The 27,004-nt window shown below is 50.7% G+C and overlaps 1 protein-coding gene across 3 annotated transcripts in view; it reads right to left on the bottom strand.

Moving 5' to 3' along the window:
• Positions 1-727: 727 nt before the first annotated feature.
• Positions 728-27,004, bottom strand: part of TMEM132D (transmembrane protein 132D) — a 598,445-nt gene continuing 572,168 nt past the window's right edge. For 2 of the 3 annotated variants that reach the window (XM_044776059.2, XM_070515843.1), the window contains exons 6-9: positions 14,490-14,695; positions 12,063-12,336; positions 8,720-8,911; positions 728-5,352 (exon numbers count right to left, since the gene is read on the bottom strand). In XM_044776059.2, the coding sequence (XP_044631994.2) occupies positions 4,168-5,352; positions 8,720-8,911; positions 12,063-12,336; positions 14,490-14,695 (1,857 nt within the window). In that variant the 3' untranslated portion in view covers positions 728-4,167. The remainder of the gene's footprint in view (positions 5,353-8,719; positions 8,912-12,062; positions 12,337-14,489; positions 14,696-27,004) is intronic. The other variant, XM_044776060.2, reaches the window with a different exon arrangement.

Here is a 27,004-nt window from a genome sequence, read left to right as displayed (position 1 = left end):
TGCCCGGGTGGTCCACACAGCAGTCAACTGCCATCAGTCTGCTCACAAGTTTAGCTGCCCGAGACCTTCTGGCCAGAGGTTGGTGTCATGGGTTTAATTGTGCCCCTCCCCAAATTCATATGTGGACATCCTAACCCCCAGTACTAGACATGGCCTTATTTGGAAATAGGGTCTCTGTGGATGTAATTAGTTAAAACGAGGTCATACTGGAGTAGGGTGGGCCCTAATCCAATATGCCTGGTGTTCATATAAAAAGGGGAAATTTGGACGCAGACATGCCCATGCCACGTGGAAAACGCCGTGCGAAGGTGGAGGCAGAGATTGGGGTGAAGCTTCTACAAGACAAGGAACATCAGGGATGGCCGGGAACACCAGAAGCTGCAGAGAGGTCTGGAACACATGCTCCCGCACAGCCTCCGAAGGAACCAGCCCTGCCAACAACTGACCTCGGGCTTCTGGCCTCCAGACTGTGGGACAGCAAATTCCTGTGGTTCAAGCCCCCCACCTGTGGGGCTTGGTTAAGGCAGCCTCGGAAACTAGTAATGCAGCAGGTGAAGGATTGCTGGCGGCTCAAGAGAAGCTGCGAGAAGCCATGGCCTCCACTGGGGGGTGCCGATGATCCTGGTTTCCGTTGGCTTGGGGTCTGGTCTTACTCACCTGGTCCCATAACTCCCTGGCTGTGGGGGCCCCGCCGGTGGCGGAAATGAGGAGGCAGGCCAGGTGGAAGAGAACCAAGCAGCATCGCTCACTTTATTCCCATTCAAAATGACACCCTGTTGAAAAGTCAGTTTGTTAAGACTTTTGTATCATTTCTTTCTTGAATTCTGGGCACAGAGATCACAATACAGGCTGTGTGATAATGGCATCTTATGTTGTCCTCTTCAGACAACGACGTTCTTCATTTTCCTAGGAGACACATAGGGGTATTCTGTCTTTCATAAAGCAATATGCTTTTCCTAATTGTCTTGAGAACACACAGCTCCTTCCATTTATATTTGCTTTCCACAATTTAGAGCAGAGATATGCCCAGGGAGAAATACTCCCCTATTATAAACAAAGTGGTGAGCTAGACGGCAAACGAAATTTGCAGTCTGGGTCAGGAAGACCTGCTGGGCGTGGAGGGGCCTGCAGCCCGGAAGCCACAGCAGCACATCCACTCTGTCCAGCTAGGGCCAACTTGGGTGGTAAGCCCCATTCTGACAGAGTGTCTTAATTATTGAGAGAAGACAGCAATCCAGATTTTTTAGGCCAAAGAGTTAAAAGTTTACTCAATCCTTCTCTATTCCATACACTAATTTTACGTCCTTTTTTAGGACGATCTGAAAACTATTTTGTTTGTCGTTTATTGCCCACCCCCACTAAAGATAAGGTCTTTGAGAGAGGCCTGGGTCTGTCATGTTTACTGCTCTATCTCCCGTGCTTGCAAGAGTTCCTAGCACACAGCAGGTGCTCAACAAATACTGGCTGAATAAATTAATGATCCATCACTCGATATTGTTTGCATGAATACAAGGATTTCATGCAACTTCTCTTTCTGTGGAATCGTCTTGGGCTGCGGCGTTTGATTATTAGGGGAATCTAAAGATCATTCTTTCTTTCACCCAGTCCAGAGTCACCGTGGGCGCTTACACGCCTGAGGAAGTTGACATCTGAATGTCTGCGTGAGATCCAAGAAAGGACAGAGCAGTTGCCCCCGCTGCAGCCCAGAGGGAGGCGGGGGTACACGCTCGCCTGCCACGGCGCCCCCTTGCCGCCATCCGTCAGCGGGCTCTTAGCGCGTGTGATTTATCTGCAGATCTTTCGGGTCCCGGAGGAGAGAGACTTAGGACACAATGCGCTTTGTCATCATGTGTCAACATCGCCTCAACGCGCAGAGCGGCATTACCCGATGTAAGAGGGTAATTGGATTGTGCTGGGATCCTTAGATCTGCATTTTCATTTCCCAAAAGCCACAGTGTTTGGAGAGCCATTTGCAAGTGACACCAGCCCCTTGGATGGGGTCAGCGTGTAGAAAGACAAAGGACAGCCATAAAGCCGCTGAATGCAAACTTTATATTTACAGTCGGTGAGTTTATAAACAGATTACATTCTTACAGTCTCCAATACATTCTGCACGCACGGGGATGGAGAGTAGGCAGTGCCGCGGTGTTAACCGAAGCTTCACGGAGTGAGGATGAAAGAAATGGGGGGGGGGGGGCGACTGAAAGCAAAGGATTCTCATCGCAAAGGGGTGACAGCTTAATCACCCAACCAGACCAGGTAAGTAAACTTGGGGACAGGAGCAGGTGGCTTATGGCTGCTGGAATCCCAGTCTCAGCGCAAACGGATAGCACCTGAGTTGGAGGGAGAGTGCCAAGGTTGAGAGAGTGAATGGCTGGAATTTACATACTCGATCCAAGGAGAGTTTAATTATATGCATTTATAGAGAGAGAGAGAGAAGGAGAGAGAGGGAGAGAGGGAGGGAGACACACACACACACACACAGACACACAGAGAGAGACAGAGAAAGAGATGAAGCAGAGAGATAGGTTCAGAGACACACAGAGACAGAGAGACACACAGAGAAAGAGAGAAATTAGAGAAGAGATCTAAAGAGATCAGAAAATGATACAAAGGAAAAAAACAGGGAGAGAGAAATTGCCTCTACAGCCTGGGCTCTCTGTGCTTCCCGCCGCTGTGGTTCTCAGGATCGTACCAGTTGGCAAGGATTCCACCACCATCCTCTGCCATGAGGGTGAGATGGGGTAAGAGTCCGCTCTTCTCTCCCTCCACCTCCATTTTACCGGCTTTGCATCTGAGGGGTTGTAGAGATGCTCAAGAGTCCTTCAGATTTCAAGCAACATTAAATCTTCCAGGACCGACTTTGGAACCAAACACTTGCATTACCTCTCTCTCTGCCCCACATGTTGGCACCTTGTCTCCCTCCGTCTCTCCAGGGTGGGGAAGCCTTACGTTCTGCACGAATGGGAGTGGGGACAGGCTTCCTGCCCAACTTGCCTCTTACACACTCAGAGTCCCCACTCTCCACAACCTGTGCACTCCACATGGACACCCACATTTGTCTCAATAGCTTTGGACAGGAGACCCGACGTGACTGTCGACAGACCTGTCACAAAACCTCCCTCTCTGCTTCCTAGCAAAGCGAGAGGAAAGGAGCCTCGCTGGGTGTTGAATTCCTTGTGGGTACCGCTTACCCTCACAGACCAGCCTCTTCCAGGAAGGAGAGCATGTGCAGTCCGCCCACTGGGGACTTCTCTATGGCACATCACCAGGTTGCTGACACAAAGCCCGTGGGGGAAGAAAGAGACTCAATGAATGCTGGAAACTGCCCCCCGCTGCCTGCAAGTGACCAACGACTTTTGGAAAGCTGGCAATGCAGTGGAGAAATACAAATCTGAACATGGAGAACTTGCTAAAAAAAAAGAAAATCTTGGTTCTTTGAACCTGACAAATTCTATGCCCCGTGTCCCTAGTTTACAGACAGAGGAATGCTCTGAGTCGTTCAGAGGGTTTCATTTGTTTGTTTGTTCTTGGCATCTGGTTACAAAGATATTGGTGGCCTATTTGCCCACTTGTTCTCTCTCGGTCCTTGTCAGCAATGGCCCTAGTCTGTCAATACCCTGGCCTGCTTTCACTGGGTCTTTGGGGAATAATGACTCAGTCACACCTCCCAGGGGCTGACTGTGGCACTGGACCATGCCTGTCATCCTGCGCACAGGCAGATGCACTGCTCCAACTCAAATGACACGTTTCCTCTCCTTGATCCACTTACTCTCACCCCAGGTCTCGCCTTCCTTTCGTCCTCTGTGATGCTGACTATGGGAGCCACGTGGATTTTACAACATCCAAATTGCTTTGACGATCCTTCTTTCCTGGAAGCTCTCAGAAGCTCAGTGACTCAGAACTCATTTTTCTTCCAAGTTTTAAAAATCTTGCTATGCATGATAAACCTCTTAATATGGACCAGGACATTGTACACTGGAATGTGTGCATTGCTTCTGACTCGGGGCCTCCTCAGCTGCACCAGGATCGTTTCCTAGGCCTCTGTTGCCAGGGTCACCCTCATCTTGTCCTGTCATTTCATGTCTCCCCCAGGGGCACCATTGTCACACATCCTCAAATTAAAGGCTGAAAGGTGAGTGAGACCAATATTGGCGAGTGTCCGGCTTACACGTCTTCGTGTAACCTTTCCATGTAGTCATGGAGCTCCTTGCACTCTCCAGGGTCCAGATCCTGGCAGACCCAGTTCATGTTAGCCTCACCACTTGTCCCCGTGGAGTTCACGGTGGGGCACTCATCATCTGTGGAGATGGTGGCAAAGGTGGTAAATTTCACTCTTTTCCTTTTTGAGGTGGGGGACGATGGGGGCTCATTTTTCTGATCATTCTCATCAGAGACTATGGGTCCTGAAGATTTGAACAGCGGCCCATTGATGCTCTTTTGGGAGTTTGTGCTGAGGAGATACTTACTCTCTTCGAAATCCATGCCCCTGTCAATGGCAGTGATCTGCTCATCTCGGGAGGATGCGAAGTTAATGTGATTTTCCAACAGTTCTGTCCGGTGGCTCAACCCAACCCAGTCATGGGAGTGACTCAACCCTTCCTGCTCTTCAAAGGGAACCTGTTTGTGCCTGTACTTCAATGCAAAGGTCACACAGTTTATTAGGAAGACCAAAATGGCCAGGCAGAAGACACCCAACAGAGCGTACATCCCAATTTCCAAGTCACTCAGCCCTTTGGATGCCTGCGTGAGGTCATTCTCATCCATGTCCCCATTGCTTCTGGGGAGGTCCACCTGGGCAGGGAAGCTAGTGAGGTCAACGGGGATGGTCTGAAAACCACTGTCATCATCTAAGAGGCTTTCCTGGCCTTTGTTCTTCTGGAAGGTTGACCTCTCTGTGGTGGAGCCTCTTCCTTCCATGAGGCCCACGGAGGAACTGCTGTAGTGCTGTCCCTCTTGACTCCCCCATTCTTGCATGGGTCTTTTGGGTCTTCTGTCACTGACGTTATTTTCCAGGTGAACTCCTGTTCCCATGTGTCTGCTGTCGCTGGTGTTGGGGCTAGCATCATTTTGACCAAATTTGACTCTGATATTGGCTGTTCCCACAGCCAGCACGCTCTTCCGCTTGGATTTCTGGCATGATTCACTAATAACCATTTCGATCCTTACCAGAGCACCCTGTCCTTCGGTTTCAGCAGCGATTATAGGCCACTTGAATTTGGGATTATGGTGGATGGAGACCACCTTCTCGTCCAGGGATGTGGCCATCAGGGAGAAGTCTTTCCCATCGTAAATATCCAAGGGAGTGACGGAGCCATCACTGAACTGGATCCAGCAACTGATGGCCGCTTCCTGTTGAATAAAGTAAGTCAGTTAATCAAAACGGGCCCCAAAGCTCAGGGAACACCAAGTCTTAGCAAAATAGGCACTCTGTGGCAAAAATAGTATGACAAGAACAAATAAAAACGTTTTAAGCAGTACAGAAAAAGAGTTAAGAGGTGCTAAGAGTATGAAAGAAAATGAATTCTCAGAAAGATGTAAAACCAAAAGAAAACGACAACAACAACATTAAAATGACAATGAAACAGGACCAGTTATAAACACTCCATAATAAGGTTTGCTTTTTTTTCCCGAGGTGTTGAAGGACAGATGGGTTCTTGAGGCAGGGCAAGATCTGCTTCTGCGGGATAGTAAATTGCATGTCAAAGGATATTACCGGTTAGTGGGCTCATTTACAAGTGTTACATGTTTAAATGAAAAGTATTTATTGCGTTATTTTTAAGTTGCTTTAAGCCCGAGTCTCCGTTCATTACTCACAGCACAGATAAAGCCCTCATCTGGACAAGGACGCCCCGGAGACGCTGCTGTCTCTGGTTGCACTGTCCTGCCTCCTCTGGTCCACAGGAATAGTTTGTACCAGCTTTGGACACAGCTGGTTTGGAGGCGAGGACTTGCACCAGCCAGAAAGATGGACTGTATCTGGAGAGTCTTTGTCTTCCTCCCACACTCCACCCCAACCAGGTGGGGGAAACTGGGAGACCAAAGAGTGGCCAGGGCCAAGGTCTGTGCACGCCCCAATCTCTTGCCTTTTTACTTTCTTGTTTGAGACAACTTTCCTCGGGACTAGTTAGACCAGGGAGATCAGGGAAGAGGAGCTGACCTCCAGTTTAAGGCAAGCCTTCAATGTCAGTGAAGATGTCATCGTGCTGACAGGGAACTGGCAGGCCCATTGCTTCCTCCCTCCTCCCGCCTCTTGGAGAACCTGCCTGGCCCGGAGTCCAGAATGGTGACCTGCCCTAGGAGGCACCTGGCCCTGCACACCCGGCTACAGCTGATTGGACGGGGGACAGCTGCCGTTGGGTCATTAACCTCAGTGGCTCTGAGCCCATGGCATCTCTCTCCTTCCCCATCCTTCTCTCCCTCTCTCTCAAATTTGAAATAGGAAAGACAGGACAGAAGCACTTAACTTGGGAAGATGAGTGGGAGCTCATAGAAAGTGGGGAATGAAGCCCCATTCTGGAGCAACCACGATGGATAGCGTGTAAGCAAATGTTTGGGCACAGCATTTATCTGTGGGGAGAGAAAAAGAGATCAGACCAAAAGGAAGTCACAGGGGAAGGAGGAAGTGAGCTTGAGAGAGACCATTGATGCTCCAGTTCCTCCAAGTTCTCACAGCTGGAGTCTATGAGGGTCCCCTAATCCTCGTAATAAATGCCGTGCTATGTAAGCTTGCTTCGGTGGGTTTCTCTTTCTCGAGACCAAAGAGCCCCTGACCAGGACAGAAGCGAATTTACCCTGGTGGTGCTCAGTCTTTGGAAGTGAGAAGAAAGGCTCCTCAAGTGTGAGTGGTGGCCTCTGCTCCTCCCTCAGCTCAGCCTGGAGATACTTCTATTGTTAGACATGGGCTTGGAAGATGCTGCCAAGACCCAGGGCAACAGCTGCCGGCTGTGACCCTGATTTACCAGGTTCTTCCACCCTGCCGTGAAATCGGAGCAGGACATTCAAATGCACGCTGGATTTCTTGCAACTGAAATGTCAGAGCCCAGTTGCACGCAGGGACTAAGGGCCATCCAAGCCAACGGTGGGGCGAACCTCAGGGGGGCGTGGTGAGCTCTGCACGGCGGAAAGGAATTAGCTCTTTGGCCTTGTTCTAACTGTGTCGCTGCTTCCTTGACTCCTAAGTGCTGGTAACCTGGTTTTATCACCCCATGAAGACAGAAAGAAGCCTCGGGTTATTTCTCCTTTGCTATCTGGAACTCGCATTCTGCCTGAGAAAAGGGAGGTTTGCCTTTAGCAAGCACGCATATCTGTTAGTGGGATCATCCACTTTAAAGTGTTTTCTAATCCAAAACCCTGCACACAAAGACCACAGTGAAAAGGCCAAGGGACCAGCTAACACCTGGGGTGGGGGGCGTTAAGTGATAGGGACAGGTTGGGCAAAGGGGATGGCTCTGTGGGCTGGGGCACGGTTGGCTCAGCAGGCTTCCCGCTCAGGACAAGGCTGGTGTGAGAGGGGCCGAGGCGGGAACTGCCTGAACAGGGGACAGCTTCCAGGAAGGGCCCCTGACCTGTAAGGGAAGCTGCCAGGAAAATTCCCTGCGTGGGTCGGAGCCCTTCCCACACCCCACAGGAGGATGGTCCCATCTCACGGGGCACAGAGAGAATCAACCGCTGGAGACCACAGTCTTTGGTTGTTGAGCAGGTTCACCAAAGTCTCCATGTTCCTTCTAAGAAATAATGTTTACTCACCTCTGATGAGGGAGGGGACCATAGAACACTTGCAAATGTCCCGTGAACGGTCCCCTTTGTCTGGAAATCATTGTGTCAACACATAAACACACACAGACACACAATGCACACATGTACACACAGCATAAACACACACACGTGCATACACATACACAGCACACACACAACACGTCCTCTCTTAGCACGCACTGGTTTTAAATAAAGAGAAAGGAGATCACGATTGATATCACCATGGGCTCTTTATTTCTGCCCTGAACTAAGCAACGAACGCTGCTCTCTCTCCTCCTGTCTCCTCCTGACGCCCAGACCTGTTAGCCTGTCCTCCTTGCAGGGACCTCGCAGCAGGCTCTGGACCCCGTCTGGAATCTGCCTCCGCCCTCACCTCCACCCCCCGCCCCTCGGGGGACAGCGGTGTTGGGGCCGCTGTGCCAGGGCCTTTGGAAGCGGCCCGGGGCTTCCTGAGTGCACTAGGCATTCGCTGGACGGGCAGTGGAGCCTCTGGCCAGCCCCTCTGTCTCCCGGTGGCCTACCACCCTTTATGCACTGCAACCTTTGTTTTTGGGCATCTCTGTTCCGGGGGGCTAGGCCATGAGGCAAAGCAGCCATTGTTTCACAAGCCCCTTCCCAGACTGAGAAACACCAAGGTGCCATCCCATCCTTTTGTGGGATCCCTGATTTATGACTCCTCCTGACGGGTAGCCTAATCTAATGTGTGACCTCACCCCTCTATGCGACCTCACCTGATGTGTGACCCTGCTCGATTCAGGACTCTACCCAATGAACAACCCCATCTGACGTGGGACCCAACCCCACTGTGTGACCCCCCTGATGTGTGACCTCACCTGGTGTGTGACCTCACTTGATGTGTGACTTTACCTGCTATATGACCCACCTGATATGTGACCCTCCTGATGTGGGACCCTCCTGATGTGGGACCCCACCCCATCTGTCCCAAGCCCTCCCTCCATACCTGTTTGGGCCTTTGCAGAAGTTCCTGAGCCACCGCTGTGGCGAAGATGGCTCTGTTGCTCCCTGGGCTGAGCTGCAAGGAGAGTGACAGCCCTGTCACCAACTGGACCCCGAGGTCTGTGATTGTTACCTTCTCATCTAGCACGGTGATGGTCTTTTCAGCCAAGATGGCGTCCGACAGAGGCGACAGGATCTGAAAGGCAGAGCCAACATGGCAAGGAAAAGCTTTCTGTGGTCCCAGAGATTTCTCCAGGAGCATGAATGACGCTCCACACAGGGAAGGGACTGAGATGACAAATGAGCCAGATGGAACAAAAGCGGGCCTTTCCCGCTGAAGCTTTCTTCTAAAAGATACATCTTGCTTATGAAAGTATATATATATATATATATTTTTTTTTTTTTTTTGGAGAAAGATTAGCCCTGAGCTAACATCTGCTGCCAATCCTCCTCTTTTTGCTGAGGAAGACTGGCCCTGAGCTAACATCCGTGTCCATCTTCCTCTCCTTTCTATGTGGGACACCTGCCACAGCATGGCTTGACAAGCAGTACCATGTCTGCACCCGGGATCCGAACCGACAAACCCCGGGCCGCCAGAGGGGAATGTGCGCACTTAACCGCTGCGCCACCAGGCCGGCCCCTGAAAGTTACTTTTTAAGTAACAGCAAGATGCTGTCAGGGAGTGGACGGGGCAGGACTTGACACCCCACCCCCACCACGCAAATACAAACTCCATTACCCATCATGCACCACCTGGCTCCTTGAAAGGAGAAATTAACATTTTCATTCATTTGAGTACTAACTTTATGATTCTTCTACATCGCGGACCATCTCTACCGTATTTAGTGCATATTTGTTTAAAATTATTTACATGACTTAAATAATTTGTTAAAAAGCTTCATAGCATCAAACAACGATGTTTCGATATGCTAGTTATATATTTACATATTTCTCTCTCACACACGTGATGACCCATGTGTGATGAGAAGGACAGACTGTTGGTCCAGGTGCTACCTAGATCCTCCTGTGTGTCCCTGGGAGGTCACACTCCACGCCTGGGGAAACACGGAGCAGTGGTGCTCAGCTGCCTGTTGGAATACCAGCCTGCATCCTCTGATAAGCATAGCTGCAATTCTCCGCCTGCTGCCCACACCCTACAGTCTCACTTCTCCTCTGGACCCCCGTGATGACCTGGGAAATGAAGCTTACATTCAATTTAGACCCTGAGGAGGAAATCCTGCTTTGGAAGAGCATCTGTGGAGTCACAGCTCTGTCTCCTCACCCCTCCCCCACGTTATGAAGGGCTGATTTAGACAGCTCCCCATGAATCCTTAACCTTCTGGATGAAATGGGTTGCATCCTTCTTTCACCTGCTTTCTTGACATAGTTCTCTTTTCAGGTTCTTGGGGATATTTATGAAGATGTATGTCAAGATAGCAGTTTTCCCAGGACTCCTTAAATTCATTTATCAAAGCTCTATATTTCTATCCAAACACCGTCTTCAGTTTCTAAGTCTGGCTATGACAATTTGAATGGCAGTGAGCATGAGATATGAGTTCCCAGAAGAAAATGGATAAGCGAATTCATAACTCAGGAGGACTCAGTGGGAATAAATAAAAGGGAGGAAGTAGGTCTCAGGAAGAGATGCCCCACCAGGAGAATTTCCACGTTGAACGCATGGGATGCTGGCCCATTTCCCTCTCCTACTACCTGACTTCTGAACACGGTGCTACTCCCTGCTTGCACTGAAATTATCATTTACAGTGAGTGCTTAATACCAAGTTTTCGTCTTGGTTCAGTTTCTAGGCATCAGTGTCAGTTTAGCCGATGGATTGATTGCATGAATTAGATCTTTAATTTAGATTTTTCAACTAAAAGTCAATTGTGGAGGTTGCACACTCTTGTTTAGGAGGGAAATATGTTTTGTTCAACGTAAATAATATTTTAAAATGGAATTAATGGCCATCCTTAAAAAAACAGAAGATTTCATGTAAAAAGATAAATTTCTAGGGGCTGACCCAGTGATGCAGCGGTTAAGTTCACGCACTCCACTTCGGTGGCCCAGGATTCGCTGGGTCAGATCCCAGGCACGGACCTATGCACCGCTTGGCAAGCCATGCTGTCGTAGGCGTTCCACATATAAAGTAGAGGAAGATGGGCAAGGATGTCAGCTCAGGGCCAGGCTTCCTCAGCAAAAAGAGCAGCATTGGCAGCAGATGTTAGCTCAGGGCTAATCTTCCTCAAAAAAAAAAAAAAAAAGATAGATTTCTAGCTTCTCTGGAAAAGTTGCAACACCTGGCCATACTGGGCTCGCATTTTCTCTTGGCTGCTTCTGGATATGAGTAGCAGCCTCTTCTTCACCACACTCCTCACCACTTCCTAACACTTAGGGCCCCAAATGGTCTTCATCTTTCAGCTCACGCCCAGCCTGCTTTCCACACTGTACCTTCTCAGCTTTTAGAGATCATCTGAGCCCCTGACTCCCGGGTGACTATTCAAACTAATTTATTTTCCTCCTTGAATAAAATGCTTTCTTTTCAATACCAGCCAATTTCCCAGAATGGATATGTTTTAAATCTTCCACAATCCAACATAGTTTCACTTATAAAGCTTCCTTATGCACAACTATTTTAGAAACCTCACTGATTGGCTAACAGGATAATCGCCTCTCCTATAAATGGGGAAGATATGAGGAGTAAAATTTGTTCTCAGACAGGAGGGCAATGACTAAACCCCCGTCACCCCTCCCAGGACAGTGTTTTGTGAAAGTGCTTGTTTCACGACTCCCATGCTGCACACTGGTCCTCTCCCACCCGTTCCCAGGAGCAGGTGCCCACATGACCAACGGTGTCATAATAACCTTGTTCCTGTCTCCTGCACATTTCTGAAATGCTCCAGTTTTCATCAGCCCTGAGGTCGGGATTTGGTAGAGGGAGCACGACATCACGGCGGGACGGGAAGCTTTTACTCGACAATGGTCAGTGAGACGGAGTGGCTAAGCAAGAAGCTGCTGGCCACATCCACGATTCCCATCAGGTCAGCTCACCCGAGGGCTCTGTTCCCAAGAAGGTAACATCTACCGTGGCTTGGAGGCAAACAGTGTATTGGAGTTTCAGACGTGACCCAACCAGAGGAGCCAGACCAGCGTTTCTCAAACGCAAGCCATTTGTGAGGAATTTCAAGACTCTTGTTGGCTCGTTACACCACTTATATTATTTCCTTGACAGTTTCTTTCAGTCTGCTCACCTAGAAATAGACATTGTTCAGAGCAATGACAAACAGCCGAATTCTCACCTGGGCAGGGATGAGGCAGAGACACAGAGCCCGCGCCCGTGGGGATTTCTTACCTGAATGGTGGTCATTCCAAGCTCTTGGCCAATCAGGACTTGTCCCCCTTGCAGCTTGGCGATCCGGGGCTCCTCCACCTGCATGAAGTCATTCACCAGCTCTGTGATGTCCACCTGCCAGTCTGAGCCCAACAGGTGGGCCAGGTGCCCCCCAGGGCCAGCTGCCTCGGCCACAAACTGTGTTAAGACCCGCACCATGGCGTGCTGGTATTGGAGCGTGCAGCCTCGGCCCCTCCTCTCGTCTTCATCCTCTTCCTCGCTGTCCCGAGCTGGCCTGTCAAAGGGTCAGTTCAGTTTAACAGACACCGACTTGCTGGGACAACAGTCAGGGGCTGTGTGTGACGGTGGGTGGGCCACGAGCCCTCCCATTCAGGGAGTTCCCAGGCTGGTGTGACAGACACCCAGAGTAATTCTCAGGATATTTGACCACTGGTATGGCACGAGTACTGACCAGTTGGAATGGATTGGTGCGGTAAGCAGGGTTCTAAGGTGTCCCCCTAAATCCCCACCTCCTGGTATCCACTTTGTGGACTCCCCTCCATTTGAATGTGGGCTGGACCTAGTAATTTGCTTCCAGTGAAAAATTATAGCAAAAGTTATAGGATGTCACTTCCAAGATTAGGTTTGAAAAGACTATGACTTCTGTCTTGCTCGGCACTGTTTCCTTCGTTCTCTCTTGCTTGCTCTGACTAAGCAGGCCACCATGTTGTGAGTGGCCCTTTGGAGATCTCCACATGGCTAGAAACAAGAGGGGGCCAATGGGGAACAGGGGCCCTCAGTTCAACATCCTGTGAGGAGCTGAGACCTGCCAACAACTGCATGAACTCGGATGCAGACCCTTCCCCACATGAGCCCTGAGATGAGACTGCAGCCCCGGCTGACAACCGGACTGCAGCCTGTAAGAGACCCAGCTAAGCTGTACCTGGATTCCCAATCCAGAGAAACTGTGAGACAGTACATGTTTCTCTTCTAAGCCACTAAGTTTTGAGAAAGGTCATTAAATTTTATAGCAATAGATAACTAATATAATAGGGCTATGGGTGACTGGTAGAGCCCTATAAACCAGTATACAAAGGAGGTATTGAACTCAGGGGAAGATGAATTCGTGATAACAAATGTAGAAATGGCCAGGATGGTTTGGCCAGGAGACAGGTGTTAGCTGCTCCCTCAATGCCTGATACCTTATGGGCAGCAGCCCTTTCCAGCATCACTGCAGTCTTCATCAGAACAACGGCTGCTCACCTCCCAAACTAGTTCTGTTGCCGCATCTGAGCTGGACAGCTGTGAAGGCATCTGGATGTGCCACCATCAGATTCGGCCAGTTCTTTAGTGAGTTTTTCCCTGCAGTTGTGTGCCCTCAGTAGCATCCATTATCTCTCCTAACTTCACCCTCCAACTCAACACCAGAAACCCCAGCAGGTAAGAAAGGGATCATTGTTGAAACCGTCTTCCAGCTGCACATGGGACCCACTGCCTTCATCTTTAAAGCCATCCCCTCTCCCAGGGGCCGCAAGGACTGAAAGTGGTGGACTTCCAAGGGAAGGAATATAAACGTCATCCCTCAGGTAAGTACCAATTCCCTACCCCCCGCTGAGTACACAGCCTCCAGGAATATCTCCTTCTCTAACTCTGCATAGGCTCACTTTTGGCTTTCTACAGATCACTTATATATGGATCCTTAAGCATGGTTTTCTCTGAGATGACAAAGTCTCTGAACACAGAGCCTGAGCTTCTACAACTCTCTTTGTATGTGAGGCCTGTTGCCTGACGTGGATGATGGGGACTTCTCACTCTATCACGCACCATCAGAATGATAGACCAGGCACACAGGTGAGCAGCTTCGTTCTTCATCTTCCCAAGGCAAAGCGATCTCAGAGCTTCTGAACCGGGGGCCTGGAGAGGCTGCCCAAGTCAGGGAGAATCTGTTCAGATGTCTCTCCAGTGTCCCCCAGAATCAATTCTCCCGTTCTTCTGGAACTGATGTGTTAGTTCAGGCAGAGGTTACCTCTTCCTCTAGCTCCCCAGATTCCAGCCAAGGGGTTGTGGCTCAAGTCTAACCAGCCAATCAGTGCTTGCTATCCCCTTGGCTGCGGTGATTAGATTAGGGATGGGCACACAACCCAAGTGAAGATAAGACTCAACTCCATGACTTTTGCTGGAATTACTGGGAAAGAGAGGATGCACTTTCTGTGGAACTGCAGAGAACATGGAATGGAAGTCTGGAACCTCCTGAGAAAAGCCTGATAGAGGATGAAGCCAACACAAAGCAAACCAGAGCCGAGAGGCAGAGAGAGACCCAGTCCTTAGGAGTTTATTTGAATCCCCAGATCCAGTCGTGGCTGAAATGAGGCACCCTCTAAATTTCCATTTTAGCTGGAGCACATTTGAGTTGGGCCTCTCTTATGGAGACTGGACTCGCTCACCCACCTTTTGTTGGAGACGATGGGCACTCTCCAGCCCTTGATCTGATTGAGCTCGGTGTCGGAGACCTCGATCTGCAGCGGGAGCCGGGGGACCCACACCGTCATCTCCAGAGGACTGTGCAGGTGCTGGTAGGTGAAGTTCACCACCACGTTCACCTTGCCCTTCATTTCTTTCCCGTTGACGAAGACGTAGTCACACCTGTCAGAAACCTGTAAGGAGGTCAGAGAGGGGACGCATGAGCTTTATCATATCCCATAGCCAAAGGAATAGCAGGAGACAGTGGAGGAGGAAATGGACGTGCCACAGCTGTTTTGGGGGCACCATTGTGAGGAGTATGTCTTAGTGTGGACATTGGTTCTTGCTTTCTGATATGGCAGAAATGGTGGGTGTGATAACAGATGCTGTGGGGCCACCACCTCTCCTGGGATCGCTTATGGGTCGGTACACTCACCCCTCAGGCACTGCAGGTGCATCCCAGACAAGTTATGCCCTTAGGTGGCTGGAGCTGCCCCTCAGAGTGACCTGGGTGCTGTGTGCCACCCACCCCACCTCTTTGCCTGGTGACTTCCTGGTATGCTCAAGGAGGAACAAACTGCGTGCACAGTTCACTCGCCAGAGCTCCTCCTGGCATCTGGCCGACGTGGATTTCCTCGGAAACTGTCCTTGCTCAGCTTCTCTCCTTTCTGCATCCTGCTTCCTTCGCTCCCATGTGAATTTCTCCTGAGAACTTCTGCAATAAATCAAGTGCATACAGCCTCCCATCTCAGCTGTGGGGCGGATTCTGAGATATTCCTCATGGTTTCCTAGAGAGTCTCAATGGCATGCCCGCCACTTGCCCACAGAGGTAATTGCCCTCCTTTGGCTTCTCTTCCTTCCGCATGTCGTGTCCTGCCCCTGCCCCCACTCTGCTTCCTGGAGTCACTCCCCAAATGCCCACCTGCACTCAACTCCGTGCCACAGGCCCTGCTTTCCAGAGGACGCGCACACGTTAATCCAGGCACGCCAGCCGACGTCATCCTCAGGGCCACCACAAGATGGGCACTCCTGTGGGTCCCATATTCCAGACGGGGAAACTGAGCATAAAGGAGCTTGACCACGGTCACCCCCCCAGGAAGGAGGAGAGCCACCACGACTCGGTCCTGGGGGGTCCACGTACTCAACTGCCGCCCCCACACAAGCCGGCTCCTCTCTGCCCACGTCCGAGGGGAGAACCAAGTTCAATGAAAGGATTTTGTCCTTGTGTCTCTGTCTCCCAGCTCTTCAAAAGAGTTCACCTCATCTTCAGTGAGCGTCAGGGCAGGTCTTGGGGGTGGTGTGGTGGGCTGAACAACGGCCTCCAGAGCTATCAAGCCCTAACTCCTGGAACCCATGCGTTTGCCCTTATGTGGCAAAAAGGACGTTGCAGACGTGATTAAGTGAGGGATCTTGAGATGGGCAGATTATCCTAGATTATCCCCGTCCTAAATGTAATCCCAGGGTCCTTATAAGAGTGAGGTGGGGGATATTTGACAACCACAGCCAAGGAAGGCCACGTGCCCCTGAAGCGAGATGCTGTTCTGGGCTTTGATGATGGAGGAGGGGCCCAGGACTAACCTCTAGAAGCTGGACGGGACAGCAACAGACCCTCTCCTGGAGCTCTGGAGGGAGTGCGGCCCTGCTCACACCTTGATTTTGGGCCAGTGAAGCCGATTTTGGATTTTGTCCTGCAGAACTGGGAGAGAATAAGTGTGTGGTGTTTGAAGCTGCCAGGTGTGCGGTAACTCGTGTCGGCAGCCCTAGGGGATGAACGCAGAGGGGGTGAGGTGGGTGGAAGCAGAGGCCGTGAGGGTGGGGCTGGCTGGTGATCCCTCGGGCGAGTGGAAGGAGCCCTCCCGTTCACTGAGCACTTCCTACGCCAGGACCAGCGCTGGGCTCGCCACAGCTACGGTCTCAGTCACGACTCATAGCCACTTGGGGGCAAGCTGCTGTCCTCACGGCCCCATGATCACCCTGGGGCCTGAGACAGGAAGTCACGCTTCCCCAGGATGCACAGCTGGAAAGTGGGAAAGACACCCTCAGCCCCAGCTGGCACCCGGCTGCCACCTCTCTGGCAGGTGCGACATTCCTGCCCGAATGCTCCTCCCGGTCTCTTTTTGCAGGAGGCACACCTCCCTCCGGTACTTGGAGGGCATGAGAAAAACAAAGCAGGAACGACTAGGTTGTTCAGACATCATGAAAAGCATGACCGGTGTCAGCCCCTTTATCTTCACGGCGAGGCAGCGGGGATGTGACACGCACAGTGGGACACTAGAAGGTGTGCTGTCCAGGGGATGGTCAATAACTCTGGAGGGAAACGTGGACGCAGGTCCATTTGTGAGTTGGAGGTGCTGTCATCCTAGACCTCTGCCAACAGCAAAGGCACTGAAGTTGGCTAGAGAAGCTGAATGGAACAAGCTCAGGGGACTTCACTGGACTCGCGGCCTGGCCACGGCTCTCCTCGCTTCAGGACCAGTGAGTCTTTAATCCTAGGCTTTTTCTCTTTCAAGTCTTCCAATTCTAAGTCAGGCTGAATTGTCACAGATGAGCTGACTTCTAGAGAGAGAATGAAAGAAAGAAAAGGGAGAAAGAAAGAGAGAGAGAAAGAGAAAGAGAGATAGACACAGAGAGACAGAGACAGAGAGAGCTAGAGAGATAGAGTGAATGAAAGAAAGAAAGAGAGAGAGAAAGAGAGCGAGAGATAGACACAGAGAGACAGAGACAGAGAGAGCTAGAGAGATAGAGTGAATGAAAGAAAGAGAGAGAGAGGCAAAAGAAGGAAGGAAGGAAGGGGGGAAATACTAAGACATTTTCAGGGAAACAGGCTGCTTCATGATTTTCACTTTCTGGGCCATTTTGCCAAACCACGTGTTCTAAGAAAAGGAGTCTGGGGGTCATCTCGGCTCCTTCTTGGCATCGAGCACATCCCTGAAGTGCTCCTGTGGACCAGAGAAGCGATGCCTGGGGGTGCTGGGTGTCGTTGTGGATGTAACCCTAAGTCTTCGTGTTTTGTTTTTGTTTTATCTAAAACTCAGTGTTTATTCCTCAGGGTAACAGGAAAGCGGGAGCTGGATGCTGGTGGCAGGGTGAGGTGAGGGAAAAGGTGAGCAGCCCCCTCAGTGGAGGCGGGGGAGGCACTCCACACCCAGGACAGGGACCTGCAGCCCCGGGTCCACATGGGCCAGGTGCGGAGGCAGCATAGGTGTATGTGTGTGGAGGTTGACGTCCAGCAATAAACACAACAAATACGTTTGGTTGGAGGGGTTGTCAGCCTCTCCCCCTACGATGCTCTGGGCTCCGTGCACGGCTGCGGTCTGCATTCTGTATATGGAGGCCATCAGTAGAGGTGTTTGCCAACAACATGCGGTTCTTCTCCAGGCTCATGGCAGGACTGGCCTTCTAGCTCACTTGTTGTTGCGCAGGGCTGTGACCATCTTGACAATGAGTTGTGAGCAGGAGTGACAGGTGTCACCTCCTTGTGGGAACACCTAATTTCAGATAAGGGACCTTCCACAGCTGCCTGCCTCTCTCGCGTGGTGTCTGGCAGTGCTGGTGGGTGCTGCCTGGTCAGCCTGGCTCCTGGGGGCCTGTGACAAGTAGTGACACCCACAAAGCTGCAAGGGACAGGTGGCATGGGTGACAAGTACAACTTTGTTGTTTTAAGTCACTGGTATTTCTGTTATTTGTTCCTTCACTGTAACCAAGTTTATTCCCACTGCTGCATCGTGCACAGACATATTCTGACTACTGTATTAATAAAGGCACGATGCACCAAATTATCGCATTTACCAGGCTGGGCTGGGTGAATGAGACACAGGAAGACAGATAAGATAATGAGGAGGTGGCTCGAAGGATCCTAATTCTTGCAAACTCAAAACGAGCCAAGAATATAACTGGGGTCTGCTCTGGGGGCAGAGGTCTCTGTTACAAACAGGCTGCACACGCGTCACTCCCCAGTGTTCACTTATGGGACCCCCTCCTGATACTAATGATTTTGTCGTGACTGACATGGCATGCAGACCAAGTGAACACAAACCAGGGAGGCCTCACATGCGGCCTTGCAGCCTTCACCTTGGAGGAGGGTTTGGGAGACGCTGGAGAAGGATTTGAGCAGAATATAAAGATTGAGTCTCCTGGGGCAGAGACTTCAGCGGTAAGTCAAAGGGTCTTACTGAGCCTACGTGCTTGGGAGTTTTGGGGAATGAGGCCTGCCCGGGGTGCCAATGCTCGTGAGTCACACGGTTTGGGGTCTACGGTACCGCTGGGCTCTGCTCGTTGTCATTTTTGCATGGAGGGGACCCGGCAGGTAGGTGTGACAGATCTTTCTTTTTGGTGGCACTTGTGACTCAGCTCAGAGGCTGCAAGATACGGTTGCTGTGGCCTTGTGAGCTCTGCCTGTTCCTTATGGCTTCCAAATATGTTCAAGCCTGTTTAGGGGAAGCAGAACAGGAGGAAGGATAGGAGGGAGAGGGGGAAAGAGAGAAACAAGAAGAGGAAGAGGGGAGAAGAAGATAGGAGGAGGAGAAGGGAAGGGTGGAGGGGAGAGAGAGAGAACTTGGAGGACTTCCCTCGGCAGATGGGAGCTGCCTCACCTGGAGATGCTCAGACGTCTTCCCAGCCCTGCTCCCCGCTGGGGCAGCCGGCAGCCAAACACAGGCTGCACAAGCGCATATGAGGACAACCTCTGTGGCATGTGGCACACTGCAAACTCCAGAGGGCCCATAGGGGAGCAGAGTCTCCTGATCCCCATCTGTAGTCAGCTGAATAATGACTCCCAAAGAAATCGGGTCCCAATCCCTGGAACCTGGAAATGCACCTTCTATGGAAAAAGGGTCTTTGTAGATGGAATTAAGGATTTGGGATGAGATTATCCTGGATTATCCCAACTGTCACAGAGTCCTTATAAGAGGGAGGCAGAGGGAGATTTGATTCCGACAGAAGAGGAGAAGGCCTTGTGACGATGAGGCAGACACTGGAGTGATGTGGCCACAAGTCAACACGTGCCAGCTGCCATGAGCTCCTGGAAGAACCAAGGAACAGACTCTCCCCAGAGTTCCCGAGGGAGCCGGATTTTGACCTCTGGCCTCCAGAACTGAGAGAGAAAGCATTTTTGTGGTTTAGACACCAAGCTTGTAGCAGTGTGTTACAGCAGCCACGGGAAACTACCGTCTCGGCCCTCCTCTTCCCAGCTCTGTCCAGCTCCCTCGTCCCTTAGGGTCTCTCCCACGAGACTTTCCTCACTAAGCCTCGTACACACAGCGCCTGGCTCAGGCTCAGCTCCAGAGAACCTGACCTAAGACTGGGCTGACCTTCAGTTGAGAAGACACAGCCTAGTTGCCCAAGGGTGGACGTGGCCCCGACCGCATCCTGGGCTCCACGGACGAGAGGAGATGTGTTCCTGCAAGAGCCAGATGGGGCAGAACTTCCCCCTCCTGTCCCCTGACATCCATCATTTCCCTGGTCTCCCTGGCCACTGCATTGGAGTGTTAAACATTACAAGCTCCCCCTCCAGCAGACGAACGGGAGAAATGCAGTGGTCTAGGTGACAAGAATTGCTCATTCCTTCTCGTTAGAATACGAGTAACTATACATGTCAATTTACTAACTCCCACTTCACAATGCCGAGGGTTTGAGGGAACGATCTGTTAAAACGCCTGGACCCCTCTCCTAGTCCGTTTCCAGCCCGCTGTTCTGCTCCACGGTGGGGATACAGTTCATGTTTCTGACTCTGGTGTGCACAATCCGGCACTTCTGTGAATTTAATGCCATTTCCTTCTTTTCTGTTTAAATGCTGTGTGAATTTAAATCTTATTTAAATATCACCAACATTCATGGTAAAATTTATGTTCTGATATTTTTCTCTTTCCTTTTTTTTTTTCCAGGAGGTAGAGCGAAGGATATTAAGATTCTGTTTCCTCCCCCTCTTAAATTTGGCAAAAATAGACAGTCTACAGAGCATTTGGATCTAATGCTCAAGCTGGGTATAACCTTTTTGAGATTAGTCTTTATCCTGGACGAAAATGTTACCATTAATAATAGTGGTGACAAGGGAGCGGTGGGTAATATTTACTGCGTGTTTGCTGTACGCAGGCAGCACGCCAAGTCTCGAATACCTTGTTCCACTTAATCCGCACAAGAAGTCCATGAGGCAGGTACTATCACCCCACTTTCCAGATGATAAACTGAGGTGCAGTGTCCTCCAGCCACAAGGGACTGATTCATTGGAAGAGAACCTTACACGGCTCACTGTGCCTGGCTAATTTATTGAGAGACAACTTCACCTACCTCAGTGGTGTCTGTTAAGGGAAAATAGACACTTTTCCGACAGAAGACAAGCAAGTGTTAAATGAACACCCTGAGGAGGAGGAGGCGCGGCCACGAGCACAGACGTGCCTCGGGGGCCGGAGGTCAGTGGTCCAGGTCAGGGGAGATGCGCAGTGTGCAGAGAGGGTGGAGTTGAGCATCAGATGGCTCTGTTACAGGCTGAGTTTGTGCCCCCCAAATTCATACGTTGAAGCACTAGCTCCCAAGACCTCAGAAGGCGGCTCTACATGGAGGCATGGTCCTTACAGAGGCGGTTAAGTTAAAATGAGGCCCTTAGGGTAGGAAGAGGTTAGGACACACAGAGAGACACCAGGGATGTGTGTGCACAGAGGGATGACCACGTGAGGACGTAGCGAGCAAGGAGACAGCCGTCTGCAAGCCACGGAGAGAGGCCTCAGGAGAAACCGACCCTGCCCACACCTGGGTCTCGGACTTCCAGCCTCCAGAGCTGTAAGAAAATGCATTCCTGTGGTTCAGGTCCCCGGGTCTGTGGTAACTTGTTAAGGTAGCCCGAGCTGACCAATACAACCCTCGATCCAATCCCTAGAGATTGTTTTCCTGTTTTGGGAGGAAATGGCCCACCTGAAGGCAGGGGAGGGAGCAGGGAGCTCAGGGCAGAGACAGCCCAAGTCGGGGCTTCACACATTGGTGACGAGTAAAGCTGGCATCAAGCTCTTGTGTTACCCACACCTTTCCTAGGGCTTACATGCAGGGACTCGTTTCACCCTGACAGGAACCGAGCAAGACAGGAATTGTTATGATACCCACTGTATAGATGAGAAAACCGAGGCAAGCCAAGATTAAGTGACATGTTCAAGTTTGCACAGCTATAAGGGGCTGGATCTGCGATTTGAATCCAGGCTGTTGTGGCTCCAGAGGCCGCCCTCTTATCCTTCGAGCGACACGGTGTGAACGTGGAGCTCTCTGGAAAGCGGACACCAAGACAAAAGGTCTATGAGGCAGTAATGTCTGTGAAGGAAAGCGGAAGGGACACAGGAGGGGGAGGGGAGCTCTTAGATCAGACGCAAACCTGAGGACACTTCTTCCAGTGCAACAGAGAGGTCGGGAGCCAAGATAGATGCCCAGGAGAGGTGCCCTGCTTTGGCGAAAATGTCCCGGACCCACCATCTTAGTCATCAGCTGGGGCGGCCCCAAGAAGAGGGTGACTCAGTGACTCATCTTAAAACTGAGGGACCCCAAGGAGCTCACAGCTGGAGGATGCCTGCTGCCAACGCTCCTTGAGGCAGAGCAGAGAGTCCTCTCCAGAAGGAGCATCCAGTGGCACCTTCCGTGTTGCTATGATGGGCCTCTGGTTTATGACACTCAACAGGAATATTCTGGTATCTTTGGAATCATCTGTATTAGATAGCATATTTTTTTTTTTCTTCTAAACCTCACTTTAAGTTCCTGGAAGCTCTGTTACTTTTAAATCAAAACACATTTTTACACAATGCTCCATTCCTGCTTTGTCTTTCCTGGGTCAGAAGGAATAATGCATTCAGTGAATGTTCTCAGAACTACCCACCATGTGGCCTGGGTCACAAGATCACAGCTGTGTTCTCACAGTCACCAACCAGTGCGCCGGCAGAAAATAATTTTAATAACAACCAGCCCAGGCGGCTCTTGCCCTGAGCCTGACACTGTTCCAGGGTCCTCAGTCTCCGCACTCCCGAGTCAACCTTTGCAGCTGGTCTTCTTTGTTCCCGGGCTGTCCTGGGCACTGGAGGATGTGCGGCAGCCATGGTGTCTACCCACTAGATGCCAGCAGCGCCCTCCCCTCCAGCTGTGACAACAGAAATATCTCCAGACATTGTCAATTGTCCCCCGGGGTGCCAAGTCACCCTCAGGTGAGAACCACCATTTTAAGCACATTTTCTAACGGATTCTTTTGAGCTCCACCGCAATCCTAGGCCACAGCTTTTATGACGATTCCATTTTACAGATGAAGGAACTCTGTAAATTGAGACATTTACATTTTTCCATATTTTACTTTTTAAAAGCATACAGTAACACTCGTCCTTGTCCATACCTCCCCGTGCACAAATGCGTGTTTCTCTGTAGTACACACTGAGAAGCAGGTTCTAGAGAGTTCCACCCTCCCCAGTTGCTCTTCCAGCAGTGCTGCGAGGTTGGTCTTATCACATCTCCTTTTTGTAGACACAGAACTTTGAGACTCAGGGAAGCAAAGGAAGGTGGCAGACTGTGTTTCCCAAAGGGGCCACAGCGATCTCTCCCACCTCACGTGCGCTTCTCCGGGGGGCCTCACGGAGCCCCCGTTGATGAGGTGGAGTCTAATCCCCCTCCTTGAATCTGAACTGGGCTTAAGGACTCGCTGGACCAACAGAAGGTGACATAAGTGGTCACCTGAGACCTCTGATGCCTGCTCGTAAAAAGCCTTCCACCCGGGATTCTTGGACCCCTTGCCTTGCAGACGTCCCCTCTCAGAACCCACGCACCGTGTCATAGGAAGCCCAGACCAGATGGAAAGGCCGAATGTGGACCCTCACACGCGGCTTGCAGCTAACCGCCCACGTCAGCTGCCATCCACACGGATGCACCATCTTGGATGTCAGCCCAGTTCAGCCTTTGGATGACTCCATCCAGGCACCACCTGATGGCAACCCCATGAGGTCATCAAGGGCAAACTGCCCGGCTGGGCCAGTCAACCCGCAGACTGTGGTTTATCGTGCAGCAAGGGATAATCAGAACAAGCTTGGGGAGTGCAAAGCTGGACTTCAACCAAGACCTGGCTTCTAGTTCTTGGTTCTCAGGCCGCAGGCTAGCCGTCAGCATGGTGCCAGCTCTGGGTGGGGCGAGCGCCTGGGGGAGCCTCCCTCTTGGCTCCCCCGGGTGATGCTCAGAAGCACAGACTCCCTGCTGCAGGGCTCCGTCTCCCGTCTGTTTAGCGCTTGGCTTCACCACGTTCCCTTTCATTTCAGAAATTCCAGGTTTCTCCTCATATGAGTCCTGTCTGGTGACTTGGGCCACATCAGCTCTGACCCACCGCCCTGCCTCCCTCGAGCCCCATTCCGCAGCCCTCCTCGCCAGCCGCAGTTCTTCACCGAGACTTCTGAAGTGACGTGAGAGCTAACACTCACATGTGCCAGGCTCGGCATGAATCACTCTACGTGCATTATCTACCTGACACCTCCTGATAATCTCACGCATAAGCAGAGGAGCAGATCTGGGGGCCCTCGTTAATAAACAGAGTACAATTAAAAACACAGAATTTCTCCAGTCTGCACTGGGTCTTAGAAAGGAGCCTGGTGAGTGAGGGGCCTGGAGTGTACGTTGCATTAGCTTCATGGTAGACCCGCCTCCAGGTAAGATTTATGACTATCCACTACTTACAGATGAGGAAACTGAGGCACAGACTGCTTATACAACTTGAAAATATGTCTGTCAGCTAGGAAACGGCAGGGCCAGAACTCTGTCCCTAGACGGCCAGTAGTTGCCAACAGCGACTCGCACCCCCTCAAGGCTGTGATGGTCCGAGAAGGCAATGGTGTGCTGGTAAACGTGCACAACCTGCTCTCTGGAAAATAAAGATGAGCCTTGGTTTTAGCAGGGGTTGATTTCCGCAGCATAAACACTCCTGCTGTCACACCACTAAGCTCAAGTCACTGAATGTAGAGCTGGGAAGAGTCGTGTAGAAATGGGTCTTGCTGGCTGGTACGAGCCAGCTCCCATGCTCCACCATCCCAAGGGGCGCCCACCATCCCCTACATCCAGCCACCAGCACTGGATTGGGGACCTCTGAAAAAGTAGGCATGTCAAGAAGGAGAGAATCAGAAATCCCGTCAGGCTCCGAGCTCGGCGTCCCCGGCTAGAGGACTGACTGTCCGCCAGAGGAGGCCGGAGTCCTAACCCACGAAGAGTCGCGTCCTTTCCAATGTTACTCGGCCGCTGAGCTGCAGATAAGGGGTTGGAACCCAGGTTTTCCTGGCCCCGTGTGCTGGCTCATTCCACTACCTCGTGCTATTTTTTTCTCCCTAAGCCAGGGCGGTGCAGCGCCCCTGTCCAATTATCAGGACAGTGATGTTCCAGAGACAACAGCGTTTGTATTCACAACAAGAAATCAGAGGAAAAATGCTGGCAGCACCCAGATCCTTTGGCAAGTTTCTGGTTATAATCGAAAGTGAGTCACTACAAACAATATCAACAAAATACAGAGAAAGAAGTGGGCTTCTGGGCGCCATGCTTCTTGAACCTCAGGCAGCCTCCTGGGCAGGGGACCAGGTCTGTGTATCAAGGTTGCTGCTCTCTCTCCCCAGGGACTGGAATGAGCATGGGGACAAGCCAGCTCCAGGACAGCGGGGTCGCTCGGGCTGAGACGGAGCGAGGGGAGAGGCGACGCCTGCCTGCCCGTCTTCCCCTGAGCGCTTGGCTCCTTCCTCATCACCAAGGAGCACAGGAGATGCATCACCAATCAGCCCAGTGAACTGGCAAGAGTCACGCACGTGGAGAGACTCACGCGTCTCTTCATTAATCTCACACACTCAAGAACACACAGACAAAATATAGATAAAGACGGAAAACTGGAAACCTCACAAAAATCTCAAAAGGGATTGATTTTTCTTCTGCTACTAACTGTTGAATTTTGTTTCCCCCTTGCTAAGACTTTCCTTAAATAACTTATTATTACTATTTTTTTTTTTTTTGAGGAAGAGTAGCCCTGAGCTAACTACTGCCAATCCTCCTCTTTTTGCTGAGGAAGACTGGCCCTGAGCGAACATTGTGCCCATCTTCCTCTACTTTACATGTGGGACGCCTACCACAGCATGGCTTGCCAAGTGGTGCCATGTCTGCACCTGGGATCCGAACCGGCGAACCCCGGGCCACCAAAGTGGAATGTGTGAACTTAACAGCTGCGCCACCGGACCGGCCCCTTAAATAACTTATTTTTATTGAATAAATTTGACATGTACTATTGTATAAGTTTAAGGCATATAGTCTGTTGCTTTGATACATTTATATACTGTAACAGGATTGCCAATGTAGCAATATTGATCACATTACATCACTGTAGTACATATTGTTTCCATATTCATTCTACTGTGCATTAGATCTCTATGGCTTATTAACTGCTAGTTATAAGATGTGTCCTTAAACACCATCACTCTTACCCCCCATTCCTGGTAACCACCATTTTACTCTTTGTTTTTTATAGGTTTAACTCCTTTAAAAGTTAACAAACCTGTTAGAATGGCTGTCATCAAGATGACAAAAGACAAAAGGTGCTGGCGAGGATGTGGAACCCTACAGCACTGTTGGTGGGAATGTAAATTGGCCCAACCATAATGGAAAACAATATGGAGGTTCCTCAAAAAATTAAAAGTAGATCTACCATAGGATCCAGCAATTCCACTACTGGGTATATAGCCAAAGGAAATGAAAACAGGATTTCGACGAGATATTTGCATTCCCATGTTTATCATAGCATTATTCCCAACGGCCAAGCTATGGGACCAACCAAATGCCCATCAAGGGATGAATGGATCAAAAAGATGTGGTACACAATGGAATACCAGTCAGCCATGAGAAAGGAAGATATCCTCTATTTGCTACCACATGGATGGACCCTAGTGCATTATGCTGAGCGAGATGAGTCAGAGAAAGACAAGTACTGTATGATCTCACTTATAACTTTGAATAATCCTTGGAAACAAAAACCACGGCCCACTTCTGGAAACTACTGAGTGTGAGTCTCTTTCTATTCTTTTGGATCACAAAATGTTCTTGACACTGAATGAGCAGCAGAAGGGAAGATGGAGTTGATGCCTGCTTCATATTTTGCCCAATGTCCATTTTCTATTCATGGTCCTTGGAACTCTCGCAGAACCAAGGCCATGGTCTTGGAAAGATGGAGCGTGTGTCTCTTGCGCATTCAGAGTAATCACAAGAAAGAGCACGGTAGCACAAGAGACCAGCAGTGGCTGAGGTCTGTGTTGTAGAAATGAGATGCAGGAGACGAGTGAATCAGTGCATTTAAAAACTAAAGGTCGTGGAAGGTGGTTATTATCTCTGAGCTCAAACCCACCTGCCCTGTCTGTTCTGTGATCCTGCAAAGCAAACATCTGATTTGTCAGCTGTGCCCTTTCAGGCTCTGCCAAGAGGGGAACCCGAAGACGACTTCCAGGCTGGAGGAGGAAGGGCTTGCTGCTTCCCGTTTTCCTCCC

The sequence above is a fragment of the Equus asinus genome, chromosome 8 (assembly GCF_041296235.1).
Source record: "Equus asinus isolate D_3611 breed Donkey chromosome 8, EquAss-T2T_v2, whole genome shotgun sequence".
Lineage (NCBI taxonomy): Eukaryota > Metazoa > Chordata > Mammalia > Perissodactyla > Equidae > Equus > Equus asinus.
This window is presented reverse-complemented; position numbering and strand designations above follow the sequence as displayed.